This window comes from Centruroides sculpturatus, unplaced genomic scaffold, assembly GCF_000671375.1.
Source record: "Centruroides sculpturatus isolate CEXI.00-Female unplaced genomic scaffold, Cexi_2.0 scaffold1822, whole genome shotgun sequence".
Classification (NCBI taxonomy): Eukaryota; Metazoa; Arthropoda; class Arachnida; order Scorpiones; family Buthidae; genus Centruroides; species Centruroides sculpturatus.
Window position 1 is genome coordinate 68,486 of NW_019392617.1, and position 15,739 is coordinate 84,224.

Sequence of the window (15,739 nt, forward strand, 5' to 3'; positions counted from 1 at the left end):
AACGAAAATGAAAATTTGCTTGATAATTCAACTACGCTTGTTGGAGAACAATAAAAACACTACACTCAACAAGCCACCAATAAAACTCAACTGCCTAACCTATAACCAAAGTCTCCTTTTAATTTGTTTTTAAAAAAAAGCGCTTGACAAACTTGCCCCAGATGCCGAAGTTGCCCCGGTCTCCCCTATACTTTTCACTTAAATAATTTTAGGCATTTTTCTAATTTCTTAAAATTTTAATGGAAAATATTTTTATAAAATTAGCAATTGTTAAATTATTCGTTGGATATTTACTGACATGTTTGTAAAAACGTTTATTTAGTTTGTTTTCTACCATATCTTCAAATCTTGCGACTTAAATGTCATTCACTTCTAATTAAGATAGAAGGCCGAAACTGTGAGAGCACACCTAAGTTGGATGACAATGTATTTAAATAATGTTTTACACGGACCTACTCCACCATTTCTCCCACCCCTAACCCGGTAATCATAATTATTTATAGAATGTAATTATGTGTATGTGTGTAAATGCATTGTTATGATGTATGTGGTAAGGGGTTGGCTGTACTAACCGTCCCTCATCCCAATCTCGAATAAATTAACCATTAATAACGTTTTTTAATTTTTTAAAATGAAATCTAGTTTTGTTTCAAAATATAAAGTAATATTTAATTTTTATAATTCTATAAATTTTAACAATTTTCCTCCTTTAAAAGTTAAATTGAGAAAGGAAACAGTTTTTTATAACGTTTCCTTTAATGTAAAGTACTGTACATAAGTTAATTGCCTTTCCTGTGATTATTGCTAAAGAAAATATAAATAACCGAGAGTTATGTATCAATTTATTTTAAAAATAAATTCTTTCTTTGCAAGAGGAGAAAAATGAAGTTGTGCATTTTGTTAATATCAGGAGTGATTGCATGCAATTTAGGTGCCATCAATGGCTTTAGAATGAAAAGAGATATGCTTGACTATTGTGGTGAGCGTGAGAAGTTTTGTATTTAATTTTCAAATTTCAAGTATAAATTATCTTAATTTTAGACAGATTTTAAAAAATTTCATAGTTTTAAATATATAAAAATATATTATAATCGCACTTCTATTTAATTTACATTGTTTTTCAGGTTTACCTGTAAAACTTCAAAATACTATATTGAATTGTATCCAGTCGCAACTTTCCTTTAAGGAAAGGCAAACGGTTAGTTATTTTAATATAATTAAATAAAATGTTGTTAAGATATATAAATATTAATATTCAAATATAATTTGTCAGTATTCGGATATTGCTCGATGCTTTAATAAAGATAACTTTATTGACCTTATGACTAAATTATGTGGCAAAACAAAAGAAGAGGTAATATAATTTCATTCGTTTTAGTATAATTAAAAATATTAATAAATATATATACATAAACAATTACAGAAGTATAATGTATATAATTTCTATTTCGTAGATTGATGCAATGGTAGAACTGCATGAAGATTGTTTGGAAAAGGTGGACTCTTATGATGAACTAAATGAAGTCGTAAGTTAAAAATAAAAAAAATAAACACAAATTTTTTTTTTTTCTACTTAATCATTTGCAATTTTTATACTTTTAGGTTATAGATGAAGTGGAGGTAGCGAAATGTGTCCAGAATAATTTCTCAAAAAAAAAAATTGACGTGTACGATTCGTAGCTGTTTAGTTTATCCAATGTTAAGCCATGTGTTAATTTTCATTAAATATGCGTAATTAATTCTTGTAAAATTTAATAATTTGTTTTTAAATTTACTATTTGCTTGTAATAAATTAGAAAAATTTAAATAAACAGTTTTGCATTACAAAAAGTATATCTTCTTTTAAATTACTTTTTTTTTAATTACTACGACTAAATAATATGTATAGCAAACAGGGTGATGTTATGTATGTTCGAGGTGGGTTGCATCAATGCAGTTTTAAAATAAGTACGTGTACATAATAGCGCTATATCGGGGTAGTTTATGTAAGTAGTCTCTTAATTTTTCTGCTAAGAGTTATCTTGGTGAGAGACGAAGTTAGATATCTGGAACGAAAAGTCTTCCTTAAACGTTTCGTGTGAAGTTTGGAAGTACCAAACTTCCAGATATTTTAAGTAGTGACCTTCTAAAGAAAGTAATGATTTTGGCGTAGCGTGATTGTATAAGAAATACGCAAGTAGGAGATACAGTGGCTTTCTTGTATTTGGAAGTGTTGATGAGAGAAAGATAACAAAACTATTTTACTACAACGGGACACAATGCATTATCCGGTCGGGAGTGACGTTGCATCAAGTTAGTTTTGAGCATGTAAATATATAAAATAAGGAAACCAATGCTATTATGCACTGTGAATATTTAAATATTGTTGATAGGCCTATAAATTAACTGTTGACAACGTAGTTGTCTTTATTAACGCAGCGATGGAAACAGAAAGAAACGTGTCTTGAAACATTTGTTTAAAGCTATCTCAGCTGATAACATGTGTCTGATATGCAACGGTCTTTATAATAAAGATAAAGATTGGGTTCCACTTCCTAAAATGTAATTTGTGGGCTCTGTTGATATGAAGTAGTGAATATTGCTATTATGAAAAAATGAATAAATATTTATTAAACAAGTCAAAAAGCAACCCCCTTGTATGACGCATCTAAGCCTTATACCTCGTAAGAATGGGATCGATTTAATGGTAACGGAATAAATGAAAAGCGTGATTTAATGTTTGACTAGATCAGCTACAAGATTTTTTTAGTGATATGATTTTGAATCACTATATTTTGCTTTAATTTCCTAATAGATTCACGCTGTTGTTTGATTTTATTCTCAAATAGTTATTTCTGTTTTTTCTATGATCAAGGATAAAAAATATTTTGAAAATGAAATAAATTTGAATTATTTACATTTTTTAAAAATCTTTCTGTTTAGCATTCTGGTTATGAAACTCGATTATTTTGTGTTTATAACAACAAACGGTGTCATTTTAGCTTCAATACAACACGAGAAATTTATATTAAAACTTGCTCTAATCAACTGATCTATGCTAACATGGCGTCGTCTCCATGGCGTGGAGCGCTTTTCTTAACTGTAATTTATAACAAATATATAAAGTTCGATAAGTATATGTTTAGATTTTTGTCATCTATATATATAATCGAGACGGGTTGATGATAATAATAAGCGCAGAGACCAAACGGTTAGGAGTTAAAGGTTAAAATTTTTCTTAGTGTACGTCATGAGAACGTACACTAAGAAGGGATTTTTCGAAATTTTTCCCGGGGGAGAGGGATAAGATTAAGGATTCAACAATGGAAGTGTTAAGTAACAATGGAAGTGTTAACAATAAAAGTGTTAAGAGAAAGCAACGTGCAAGACATTTACATGAGCAGATGTGGTTTTTTGCGTTTTTGCAGGAAATCGCACATATTATTAGACTCACCTAAATATTCTCTAATTAGTCTGGAAACATGGGAACTTAATTCTTGCATTCTGCAAAAACGAATAAGATTGGCTATAATTTAATAATCTTAATCTTCGCTATCGTTACTTTTTGCCCATGCAACGCCGGTCTTCTCTGGTAGTATGCTTGTAATTAAAGTTTTGATTACTAACTAATGATTAATACGTAAGAAAACGGAATTACGTATTTGACGTCACACGACACATATGCCACGTCGCATGTTGCCTGCGACAATAGAATAATTGTTCTTGTCTAACCCGAGTTTATTGATGACGTGATGTACACGTGATAAAGTTATTTACAGCTTCATAAACAATAGGATCAATTTAACGGTAATGGAATAAATCGAAAGCTTGATTTAATGTTTGACTAGGTAATAAAAATTCTAAAAATGGAAAAACTTAAGCTTATAATTCGTTGAAAAAAATGTATAGCCTAAATAAAAATATAATTCTTAAATAAGCTTTAATCTGTACACATTTTTAGTGCGAGCGTATTAAATCTAATGATGTCAGTGTCACTAGTATTATAAGTACTGTACAGTATTTTGGTAATTATAAATTATTGAGATTCTCGATATAGATTTCCATTTCTTACAAATCTATTGTTACTATTTCGGAATAATAATACGTTTGTCAATTGTTTTGTGTTAACCATACTTTTTATTAATATTTTTGTGTGGTTATTTTTTGACAGGATTTATAAAAGAAAGACAACAGAAGGAAAAAGAAATCTGAAATCTTTGCCGATAAAAGACATTTTACATAAAAAAAAAGAACCAAGATACCTTGAAAGAAAAGGTAACAGCGATGAAAGCAGGAAGAAACATGTCTTGAAACATTTGTTTAAAGCTATCTCAGTTGATAACATGTGTCTAATATGCAACGATCTTTACAATAAAAATAAAGATATAAAGATTGAGTTCCACTTCTTAAAATGTAATTTGTGAACTCAGTTGATATGTACTAGTGAAGATTTCTACATTATATGTTTGTTGTACAATAAAAAAATGAATAAATATTTATTAAACAAGTCAAAAAACAATGAGGAACTTAACCGCTTGTATGACGCACCTTCTCTGTTACAGGGAGACTTGGTGTATTTTTGATCGTTTTATGCAATAAAAAATAATATTCTTATATTTTAAATTTATTTGTCTTTTATAAAGCTAAAACATATAGTTATGCAAATCAACTAAAAAGTAAAACATAAGAAAAAAACAAAATAAAAATATCTAAAATTGATTCAATTACTTTCAATCCCCTCTACTAAATTAATTGAACGTTGTTTAATTGTATTTTTCACAAATTTTAAAAATTAATTTAAATCTCTAAATGTTATTTTTACAATACAATATAAATATATTATCTCGGATTCAGATGTACTCAATGTAACATTATAATATTTGGATAAATGGAATAAAATCAATTCTAGACTCGAATGTAGTTTACTCACGAATTGCAAAATTTGCATTTATTTATAAGTTAAGACATAGAGTTTCGTTAGATTACATTTTATTCGAGTTGCCTTTTATACTAATTTAGTGACACAAAACTGTCTGACAGACTGAGAATCAAATTTTCTTTCTGGCGACATAACAAATACTTTTGTCTTACATTTATTAGAAAAGCATATGTTTCCTTACGTGCGCAATGTAAATGCAGATGTTCTGTATACGTGTAGGCTTTTTCCCACCAAAACAATAAAATTATATAAAATACGATTTAATTTGATTTCTTAAAAGGTTTTATTTTCATTCTTGACAGGTGACTGTAAAATAAGCTTATCATAAACGAAGGCTAAAAAAATAGAAATTGATGTTACAGAGCTTTTTGTAAGAAGCATATTTAGTTACTAAACTGTCAAACAATACATTCGTATAAAAAATGTAATATTTAGAAATTATAATATTATCGTTATATTAAAAAAAAAACATGAAATCTGAGTTTCAATTATTTCTTCGTTCTTCTTATCCATCTGCATCATCTGCTTGTTCTCCACGAAAATGATCAAACCTGTAAATCAGTCTTCACTGCAGAGTCTCGTTGTTATGAAAGTATATTTTGTTTCCGTTATTTCTGGGTAAATGTATTTAGACAACGAATAATAAGAATAGAAAAATTGAACGTTAGATTAGACATATAAATTAGAAAAAAATAGAGAACTTTAAGTAATAGTAAATACATAATTGTGTACAGTTTATAAAAATTTATTTTAAAAAGGTAAACACTAAAATAATTCAAATAATAATATTTAAAAAAACACATAAATTATTAACACGATTAAAATCATTGAAAAAAAAAATAGTTATATGCTAATAAAAACTGTTGTAAAATGTATGTATAACATATAGAGGAGAGAAGGGTATTATGGAATACCATTTACTTTTCTAAAAATAACTTTATTGGTTTTTGAATAAAAATCCCAAAATCATCATGAGTACATACTATAAATAAGTGTAATGAACTGTCACTTGTAAAAAAAAAGTACTATTTGTTTCGTTGTTATAAAAAAAATTATTTAAAAAAGTCACAAATGGAAGGTAATATGGAATAGTCGGGTAATATGGAATAGGTAGTTTAAACTATTGAAAAACTAATTAGACTTCATAAAACATAGTTATTTTTAACTATAAAAACCATATTTTTAAGATCATGTGCGTGTCATTTCTGCTTCGAGTATATTTACAAAAGTCACAGATATAATTTTCTTTTTCTGCTCTGGTACAATCAAGGTGAGCCCACAGAGTACAGATGAAGCATTCAATCTAAATTTTCTCTTGTTCATCTTCGGAGAATTTTCCGTTACAGAAGATACATTCATCGTCTTCGTTTTTTGGTTCTTTATTTGACGGCATGAAGTCCATTACAGATGATACGTCAGAATGGAACGATTCATCTGCTAATACGAGTCATCTCTAGTAGGTTTAGGTCTAGAATGTCGGTAAAGTTTAATTTCTTAACAGGTGATCTTTGAATGTTCGGTTTCTTTTGTTGTTTTGAAGTTTCTGGTTCCTTCTTTTTCTCCTTTTCTTTCAGTTTATCCATTCATCCTAGTGTATTCCATAATACCCGACACGCCATCTTGAAAAATGAACCTTTAAACTGATAGATAAAAAATTTTCAGCTAAAAAACGACTACAGTATAACAAACTACAATTATTTTAGTGTACATTATGCTTAACATCAATGTTCAAGTCACATGTGTACTAGTAGGATAAAATGTTTGAAAACTTGCCTGCAAAAACTCTTGAAAATCACAAAACACACTTTGTTCTGTAGCGAGTGGCACGACAACAACAAGCGGTCAACTCTCACTGAACTGCATCGTAGGAGGCTTTCTTGAGTAGTTCATGATATTCTCACGTAATAGCAGCAACAAACAGAGCCGAAACCTCGGTATTCCATATTTCCCGACTATTCCATAATACTGTCCTGTCCTCTCTCTCTATATATACATATAATAAGTTAAATATACAGAGGTACAATACCTTATTCCATTGAAAAAAATGTTCGAGTGCCAATTTCTTGAATACTGAACGAACTTTTCCCATAAAAAATAATGTAAATAATTCGTTCTAGACCAACAAAAACTGCATTTTAAGTAGTATTTAACATAAATTTAACGAAAGCTTACAAGCCTAGTTTGCATAAATCACAAAAATACCTTAACGTACTAAATAGATAAAGTAAATACAATTTTACTCTCACTTTACTGTCAAATTTTCACGGTAACGTCAATGTACTGTACATATTTAAAATAACCTTCTACCATTTTATGTTTGTAACTTTGTACTTTGTGTACATTTTAATAAATATGTTGCTGATACCCCATGGGTCCCACGGACCCTACAGTTACGCTTTTCCCCTCTCTCCTATTTCACTTTATTTCCCCTTTCCCTAGCTTGTTCATTCTTTATATCTTCTTTCAATTTCTCTTAAACTGGGCGATACCACTGTGTGCGGCCCTTACCACTTTCTCAGTCTGTCACTTTGGAGAGTTGATGACTTATTTGGTCACATTTTCTATACAGAGTGCTAAAGTTATTTTTAAATTTCTTACTCGTTTTGATTATAAACAATTTTTGCACATGAAAAATTAAAAGTAAAGTAAAAATATTTATGAAACTTTTACGGCTTGAAAGGGATCGGAGATAGGTGCATCTATAAGAGTCGGGTGATGTATCACTGGGGTGATACAGCGGTCGACTTCGTTGTTAGGATGTGTAGATTTCTTCTTCGATCTTCCCCGCTGAATGTTTATTCTCACTAGGCAAGGAAGAGAGAGAATTCGTACATGTAGTTTTATTTCCATTTCCCTTTGCTGAGCTCAAAGAGGCGCGATTCTTCTTTCTTGTAGTACGGCGTGTAGGATGCTGAAGTGGAATCTGTGGTCCTATCGCGGTAGTACTTTTCCGAGGCAATTTGATGATCGTCAACATGGTCGGTGAAATGTCCGAATAGAAGAGACCGAGGCGACAGTTCCATTGTATATTACGAACGGATCATCATGGCAGACGCAATTTTTAACGGTCTCTAGTAGGTATTCATCGTCAATCTAGAGAAGACCAGAATATGATTGTCTCTTATAAATGTAGGGGACACGAAAGAATCTATTGTTACAGGAATAAAGTTCCACTCACCTGATTAAAATTAGAGTTAAAATAACTGGTTTCATGTTTTGGAGTAAAATAGAGCTGGACTAACGGTCGTTGTAACGGTTGTCTTAAAACAGTAGTTGGTGAAATATCGATACAAGAGCAATAGATATACCAAAATAAATGTAAAGAATCCAGCGACATTCACAAAAACAATTATGATATGAAAAGTCAAAATGAAAGACTAGAACTAATAAAAAGAAAGCAAAAAACAAGAACAAAAATTCCGACCCCAGGTGGAATCGAATCACCAACTTTTTTGTTATTAGTCGAACGAGCTAACAGACTGTGCCACGGTGACTGGAGCACAGTACTTTTCAAATGTCTAATTCAACATAAATTACTGATAAAAAACCGTCATCAATAGGCTGTCGTATTACCTAAATACTACGCGCTCTCCCTACTCTATAGAACAAAGCAATGCTGCTGTTCTTTGCTTTTCAAATAAATAGCCTACTGTCTCTGTCTGTCAATCATCGACCTGAAAACGAACCGAAATATCAAATAATAATACAGTCACAGTTTCGAACGCAAGAAATCTCTCCACCACATCGCACTCGTCCTCTCCGCAGAACAAGGCAATGCTGCCGTTGTTTACTTTTCGGATAAATAGCCTACTGTCTCTGTCTGTCAATCATCGACCTGAAAACGAACCGAGATATCAAATGAGTCCTAAGATATTACGTAACTTTTTACCCTCGTACAGAGAGTAGCGATGCGTCAAAATTCCGACTCGAACAGACTGTTTAATGTTTAGAAATAACGTTCAACAGCCTGTTTAAAAGTCCCGCAGATTTTTTCAAGATTAGTACATCTAATAACCTCGTAGGATAAAACATTCGTAAAAATTAGTGATTTTTTGATACTTTTTAGATTTATCTTCATCAAATAAGTAATATAAGATAAGATTTCAAATTTTGGTCACAGATAGCGTGCAATATATTAAATTTGAAAACTTTGTTCCTCGAGTAAACTTTCATTATATAATTGTTAGCAAACCGATCTCTATTGTAAGAAGAAGAATATTGCAAATTCGTAAAAGTGTTGTTGTTTTATGTTAAATTTACAAACAAAATAGGCATATTGATGACAAGTGAACTATTTTTTTGATATTTCAATAAACTAAAAACTGCAGATATATTTAAATACATAGTTATTATTTTTATTGTATTGCGCATTTAAATGTTCTTTAGCTATTTGGGAAACATTTTTAGCTTTCGCAGTTAAATTCTAGACATATCAAACACAAGAACTATTCAATAATGAATTATCGACTATAAAAGAAGTATTTAATTATGTTAGTGATATATCATACAACTAGCAGACAGGCCCGGCGTTGCTCGGACAAAAAGTAACGATAGCGAAGATTAAGATTATTACGCTATAGTCATTCTTACCCGTTTTCAAATAATGCAAAAATTAGGTCCCCTATTTCCAGACTAATTAGAAAATTTTTAAATGGGTTAAAAAATATTCGATTTCCTGCAAAAACGAAAATAAACTGCATATGCGTCTGTAAATCTTGCCCGTCGCTTTATCTTAACACTTTCCCGCGGAGGGAAGTGTTAACCTCACCCCCTCTGGTGGAATTTCGAAAAATCCTTTCTTAGTGTATATTGTCGTGACGTACCAAACTAAAACGCAATCAAAAACGCAAAAAACCGCATCTGCGCGTGTAAATCNACGGTTATATAATTTGTAAATTTTAAGATGAAGTAAAAGTAGCCTAATCAGAAGTAACAGTTTTAAAATACTGTAAAATTTTAATTGCATTTCAGTTTTCTAATTTACACAGTACAGTCGGTTCCAAAGGGATCCGACTGTACATTAGAAAACTTACCCCGTTTTAAAATTATAATAAAGGCACAGTTTTACAAGTATTGTCTAATGAACCATTTGCAAAATTGTTTAAAATTTATTAAATTAAAATGTCCGATGCACATTTAGGTTAGTTTACTAATTACGTAGCCTTTTATGTTATAAAAGTATGCTAAATTAAATAGAATTTTCTTTTTGTAAATAACATATCTTGAAAATCAACTGATTATCTAAAAATTTACAGCATCTAAAAGGTTACACTGCAAAAAATTACTATAAAATTTGAAAGTTAAGTAAATCATTTTTTAATTTTTTAAATATAATTTTCGTAACAAAATAATAGTAGTTATTTTTCGGTATCAACTCATTTTAATTAAACATTTAACGTCACGAGAAGTCCTTATCAATAACACAGTACGAACGGAAATTCTTGATTAGGTTGATTAACGTTCGATTTCGAAGGGAAAAACATTTATTGTTTAAAGGGAAATCAGCTTGGTAAGAACTCGTTTTGTATAAAGTAATTTTCTTAAAAATAATCATTTATCGAGCTCTTGCAACTTTAGTCTTAAAACAATTCCGTTTTCAATAGTTAAATTGAGTTTTAAATTTAATTTTATAGTTGAATATTGCTGACATGCTTTATCTTTAATTTAGTAAAATTAAAATAGAACTATATATGATAATTATCCATTCTTTTGTATGTCACTTGAGTTGCCTTCATTGTAACAAAGAAGGGGAGTCAAATGTTTGCTCCCGTTAAAAAGTATCGAGTTTATTTGAAAATAGTAATTTTCGTATTTTCATTGTTCTGCTTTAATCAATGAAAAATATTGTTGTTAGATAAAAAAAAGATTTTAATAAAAGTTTCCATTATTTTCAATTGTTAGCTGAAAATAGTTTGAAAGTCACAGAGTCATTTGTTTCCAATTATATATTTTTAATAATATAATTAAACGTTAAAAGCTTAATAAATCAAATATATATGTTACTTGCATATATGTTACTTGTTAAAGATAATGTTACTTGCATATATCATAACTATCTACCATAATCTTTTAGGTTAAAAATAAGTTACGATAAAAATGATTAACATACCAGGAAATTATTCGAGATGCCATCAAAATATCGTCAATGTGAAGGAGATAAATTTTTTATAGTCGCGAGAATGGAAAGTATTCAATATAAGAGCAATTATTTATTGTGACATCGTCACAATGTCGGGCTGCAATTTTTAATCACATTTTAAATTAATTTAATTTAAAATATATGCTGTCCACCTCGAATTAGTAGTGGCTTGTTCCTGTACAACATACGTTTCCTATTAGCAATTGAGTCATCTGTATAACTCCTTTCAGAAAAAACTTTCGAATTGAAATAACGAGACCCGGTCTTCATCGGAGATTATTATATACTTGTAGTTAATCGGGCTCTTTTGCTCCTAAAGTTTATAAATCTCGTTTCTTCTTTCATCTATCTTACCCACTTCTCGAGTTTGAGAGACAGTCAGACATTCACACTGACTACAAAAATAAAGGGAATGAGCATTTATAGATCTACAAATGATTCAAATTTCAGCCAAATATATAGACTAAAGCAGTAAGCCTCTCACGAAATTAGCAATTTATTATCACAAAATTACCCATGATATCACGAAATAATCATGTGTACGCAACATAAAAAGTACGAGTATGCTCCTAGATAGCTAAAATATAATTATACTAGCAGGTTGGCCTGGCGTTGCTCGGGCAAAACTAACGATAGCGAAGATTAAGATTATTACGTTATAGTCAGCCTTACCCGTTTTCACAGAATGCAAGAATTGGGTCCCCCGTTTCCAGACTAATTAGAGAATTTTTAGACGGATCTAAAAATACCTTCGATTTCCCGCAAAAACGAAAAAAAAACTGCATCTGCGTCTTGCACGTCGCTTTGTCTTATCAATTCCATTGTTACTTAACACTTCTATTGTTGATGGAAGTGTTAAGCCTTAATCCTGTCCCTCTCCCCGGGGTGAAATTTCGAAAAATCCCTTCTTAGTGTGCGTTTTTGTGACGTACCCTAACTGAGTACTAAATTTCAACTTCCAACTCCGAACCGTTTGGGCTCTGCGCTTATTATTATTATTATCATTATCAACCCGTCTCGATTATATATAAACCCTATAGATTCACAATGACAAAAAGCCGTGCTGTTATTTTGAGACTATGGTACCTTTGACAGTATAGTTCACGTGTCCATTTACGAAATATATGTCCGATAATTAAAGAATTATTAATTTTATCGCCAATTTACCAACGTTACCGCTAAATGACATTTTATAATTACTCTTTTTGCAATTTAAATTTAAAAATGAAAACTAGTTAATTAGCTCATTATTTTTATAATCTTAAAGGAATTTTAAAGTCATAAATTAAATATTTGATTTTGAAATATGTTTATTTAAAATGTTATCATACTTATAGACATTAAGTATTTATAGGTCTGTTTATTATATCGATTTTTTGCTGATTTATTTAATTATTTATTATTTTCATAATTGTAATTCGATTAGTTTTAAAGAGTAGAGATTTATTAGTGCAGTAAACACGACATAAATGTAAAAATACAATACTGTAATAGATAAACTTACTTGACATTGTCTTTAAATCAATTTACTTTTTAGAAACGTTTATCATTGTGTTTATTTCTTATTTTTAAATTTAATGGTTAAGGATGACTACGAAATCATTTTAAAACTAGATCTGTGTTATATACCTTGACACAAGTGCGTAACTTCAGTGCATTTTATTATATTGACTGGTGAATGTAATAGTTTTGGTTTTACCGAACAATTCTTAATAATTAGAATTTTTTAGAATTATGCATTTCATTACTCAAGTTCATACGCTGAAGGTTTTAAAGATGGTTTAAAAAAGAAAGAAACAATATTTTTACAAATCATAGCTTATTTATTTTTACAATATAGGTTATAGGAAATATTTTTGTATTATATTTATTATTTCATTTTTAAATTATTTTCAAATGGGGATTAAGCCTCCAATTGATCTTAATTTTACAGTGTTTTGAAACGCAAAAGTTGTAAGTAACGTTCATAATTTTCGTTGTTTTTTAAGTGCAAAAAAACATTCTTATTTTTTGTCGCTATTTGAGAAATAACTTGCATCTCTACAAGTGAAGTAGAGACATTATCGTAATATATAACTAGTAAAATTAATATAAATCAGGTAATTTTTAAAATTATTTTTTCATATTAGTCGTAATGCAGTAGCTCTTTGTTATATGGGGTTGTCGAAAAACACACCAAATGAATTGTATATTAATTCTATTGATAAATTGGTAATATATATCATTTAATATTACAACTGAAATTCATTAGATTTTAAATAGATAAATATCGATATTAATAAAAATTAATTCAAAGTCAGTTAATCCAAATATATTTTACAAAGAATTTAAACCGGCGTATATTCGTCGATCATGGTAATAAAACCTTCAAACATACTTCGGTAAATGTACTTTTTGACATCTTTATATAAATTTATTGTTTCTTTTTTATTTTTAACCAAATCTTTCTATTTATCATTAAAGATATGGACCTACTAATACGTAATAAAACAATTGAATAAGCAATCATCTTCGAATTAAATTCAATTACATTACAAAAATGAAACTCTCGGAATGTTTAATTTTATTAATGTTTCGACACTATTACAAAATAAATGTCATAAAAATAAGTAAATAATTGTGTTTAATTTCATTATATAAAAGGTAGTTCGAAAGTCAAGATATATTTTAAATCCGTTTTCAAACATCTGCATGTTATTAAATAATTCTTAAAACTAATCTTATAAAATATATCGGTTAACAGACTTTTGGGCAATCCTACATAATTAATGAAAAAAATTATATTTGATCAGAGTATTTAGAAATGACGATTTACATTTTCAAAAAGTAAAATAAAATGGATTTATTTATAACATAATAAATATACGAATAACATTTGAATCAAATATATAAAGAAATCAATATTCAATATTATTTTCGATTCATTTGACAATTTAATATTTTGACTTAATAATAATTGTTACATAGTTTCGACTTAAATATTTTTATGCATTTTTGTAATTTCGTATAATTTTAAAGAAAAATATTCTTATAAAAATAAAAATTAATAAATTATTCGTTGAATATTTACTGTTGAATATTTACTGACTTGTTTGTAACAGCTTTTATATAACTTGTTTTCTTTACCCCGAAATCCGGTAAACATAATTATTAATAATATTTAATTATGTATGTGTGTAAATGTTATTATTGTGATGTGTGTGACGGAGTTTGGTTATACTAACCATTCATCATCCCATTCTCGAATAAACTGATTATTAGAAATCATTTTAATTTTTCAAAATGAAATCTACTCTTGTTTCAAAACTTAAAGTAATTTTTAATTTTTTGATTTTGGCGAATTTTAACAATGTTCCTTTTTTAAAGAGATAAATTTAAAAAAGAAGCAGTTTTTTATAACGTTTTCTTTATTGTAAAATACATAGGTTAATTGCTTTTTATGTAATTAATTGCTAAAAAATGTAAATAACTAAGAATTATCTATCAATTTATTTTAAAAATATATTTTTTTCTTTTTTTTTTTTGCTAGAAGTGCAAAATGAAGTTGTGCATTTTGTTTGTATTAGGAGCGATTGTATGCAATTTAGTTGTCATCAATTGCTTTAGAATGAAAAGACAGGTGAAGGACTTGTGTGGTGTGTATGAAAAGTTTCGTATTTAATTCTCAAATTTTAAGGATAAATGATCTTAATTTCAAAAAAATTTTTAAAAAAATATTTAGGTTTAGATATATAAAAGTGTATTACAATCGCACTTCTATTTAATTTACACTGTTTTTCAGATATGCCTGTAAATCTTCGAAGTATTACGTGGAACTGTATGGAGTTGAGTCTGTCCTTTGAGGAAAGAAAACTCGTTAGTCATTTTAATATAACTAAATAAAATGTAACGATGAATAAATATTAATATCCAAATATAATTTATTAGTAGAATTTCGCCGGATGATAATTTATTTTTTAATCAAAAAAGACACAGTCTGCTCAAGATTTCTTTTTGAAACCACCATTTCTTCTGATCATGTGTTCCAGAACACCATCGACGACCTGACCTTTCTTTGTAGGCTACTAGGTCATCTGGCTAAAACATTCCTTTAAAAACACACAAAAAAATCCAATTAAAACATTAAAAAGTAAAGAATTGGAACTGGCGGTCTTACAGACGTCTTAAACTTGCATCCTTTCCAGTTAGGGAATTTCAGTCCTTTATATCCACTTGATAAATGCGCTGTTAAATGTAGATTTGGTCTTATCCCTCTGGTGACGATTTATTTCTAAAAAAGTTTTGCTTGTAGAATTTCGCCGGATGATAATTTATTTTTTAATCAAAAAAGACACAGTCTGCTCAAAATTTCTTTTTGAAACCACCATTTCTTCTGATCATGTGTTCCAGAACACCATCGACGACCGGACCTTTCTTTGTAGGCTACTAGGTCATCTGGCTAAAACATTCCTTTAAAAACACACAAAAAAATCCAATTAAAACATTAAAAAGTAAAGAATTGGAACTGGCGGTCTTACAGACGTCTTAAACTTGCATCCTTTCCAGTTAGGGAATTTCAGTCCTTTATATCCACTTGATAAATGCGCTGTTAAATGTAGATTTGGTCTTATCCCTCTGGTGACGATTTATTTCTAAAAAAGTTTTGCTTGTAGAATTTCGCCGGATGATAATTTATTTTTTAA

The 15,739-nt window shown here is 29.1% G+C and overlaps 1 protein-coding gene across 2 annotated transcripts in view; it reads left to right on the forward strand.

Moving 5' to 3' along the window:
* Positions 1–1,790, forward strand: part of LOC111617728 — a 4,363-nt gene extending 2,573 nt beyond the window's left edge. Inside the window, exons 2-6 of one of the 2 annotated variants that reach the window (XM_023359015.1) lie at positions 874–979; positions 1,125–1,198; positions 1,274–1,354; positions 1,455–1,526; positions 1,603–1,789. In XM_023359015.1, coding sequence (XP_023214783.1) covers positions 883–979; positions 1,125–1,198; positions 1,274–1,354; positions 1,455–1,526; positions 1,603–1,680 — 402 coding nt within the window. In that variant the 5' untranslated portion in view covers positions 874–882 and the 3' untranslated portion in view covers positions 1,681–1,789. Of the gene's footprint in view, positions 1–873; positions 980–1,124; positions 1,199–1,273; positions 1,355–1,454; positions 1,527–1,602 lie in introns of those variants that run through there. The other variant, XM_023359016.1, reaches the window with a different exon arrangement.
* The last annotated feature ends 13,949 nt before the right edge of the window (positions 1,791–15,739 follow it).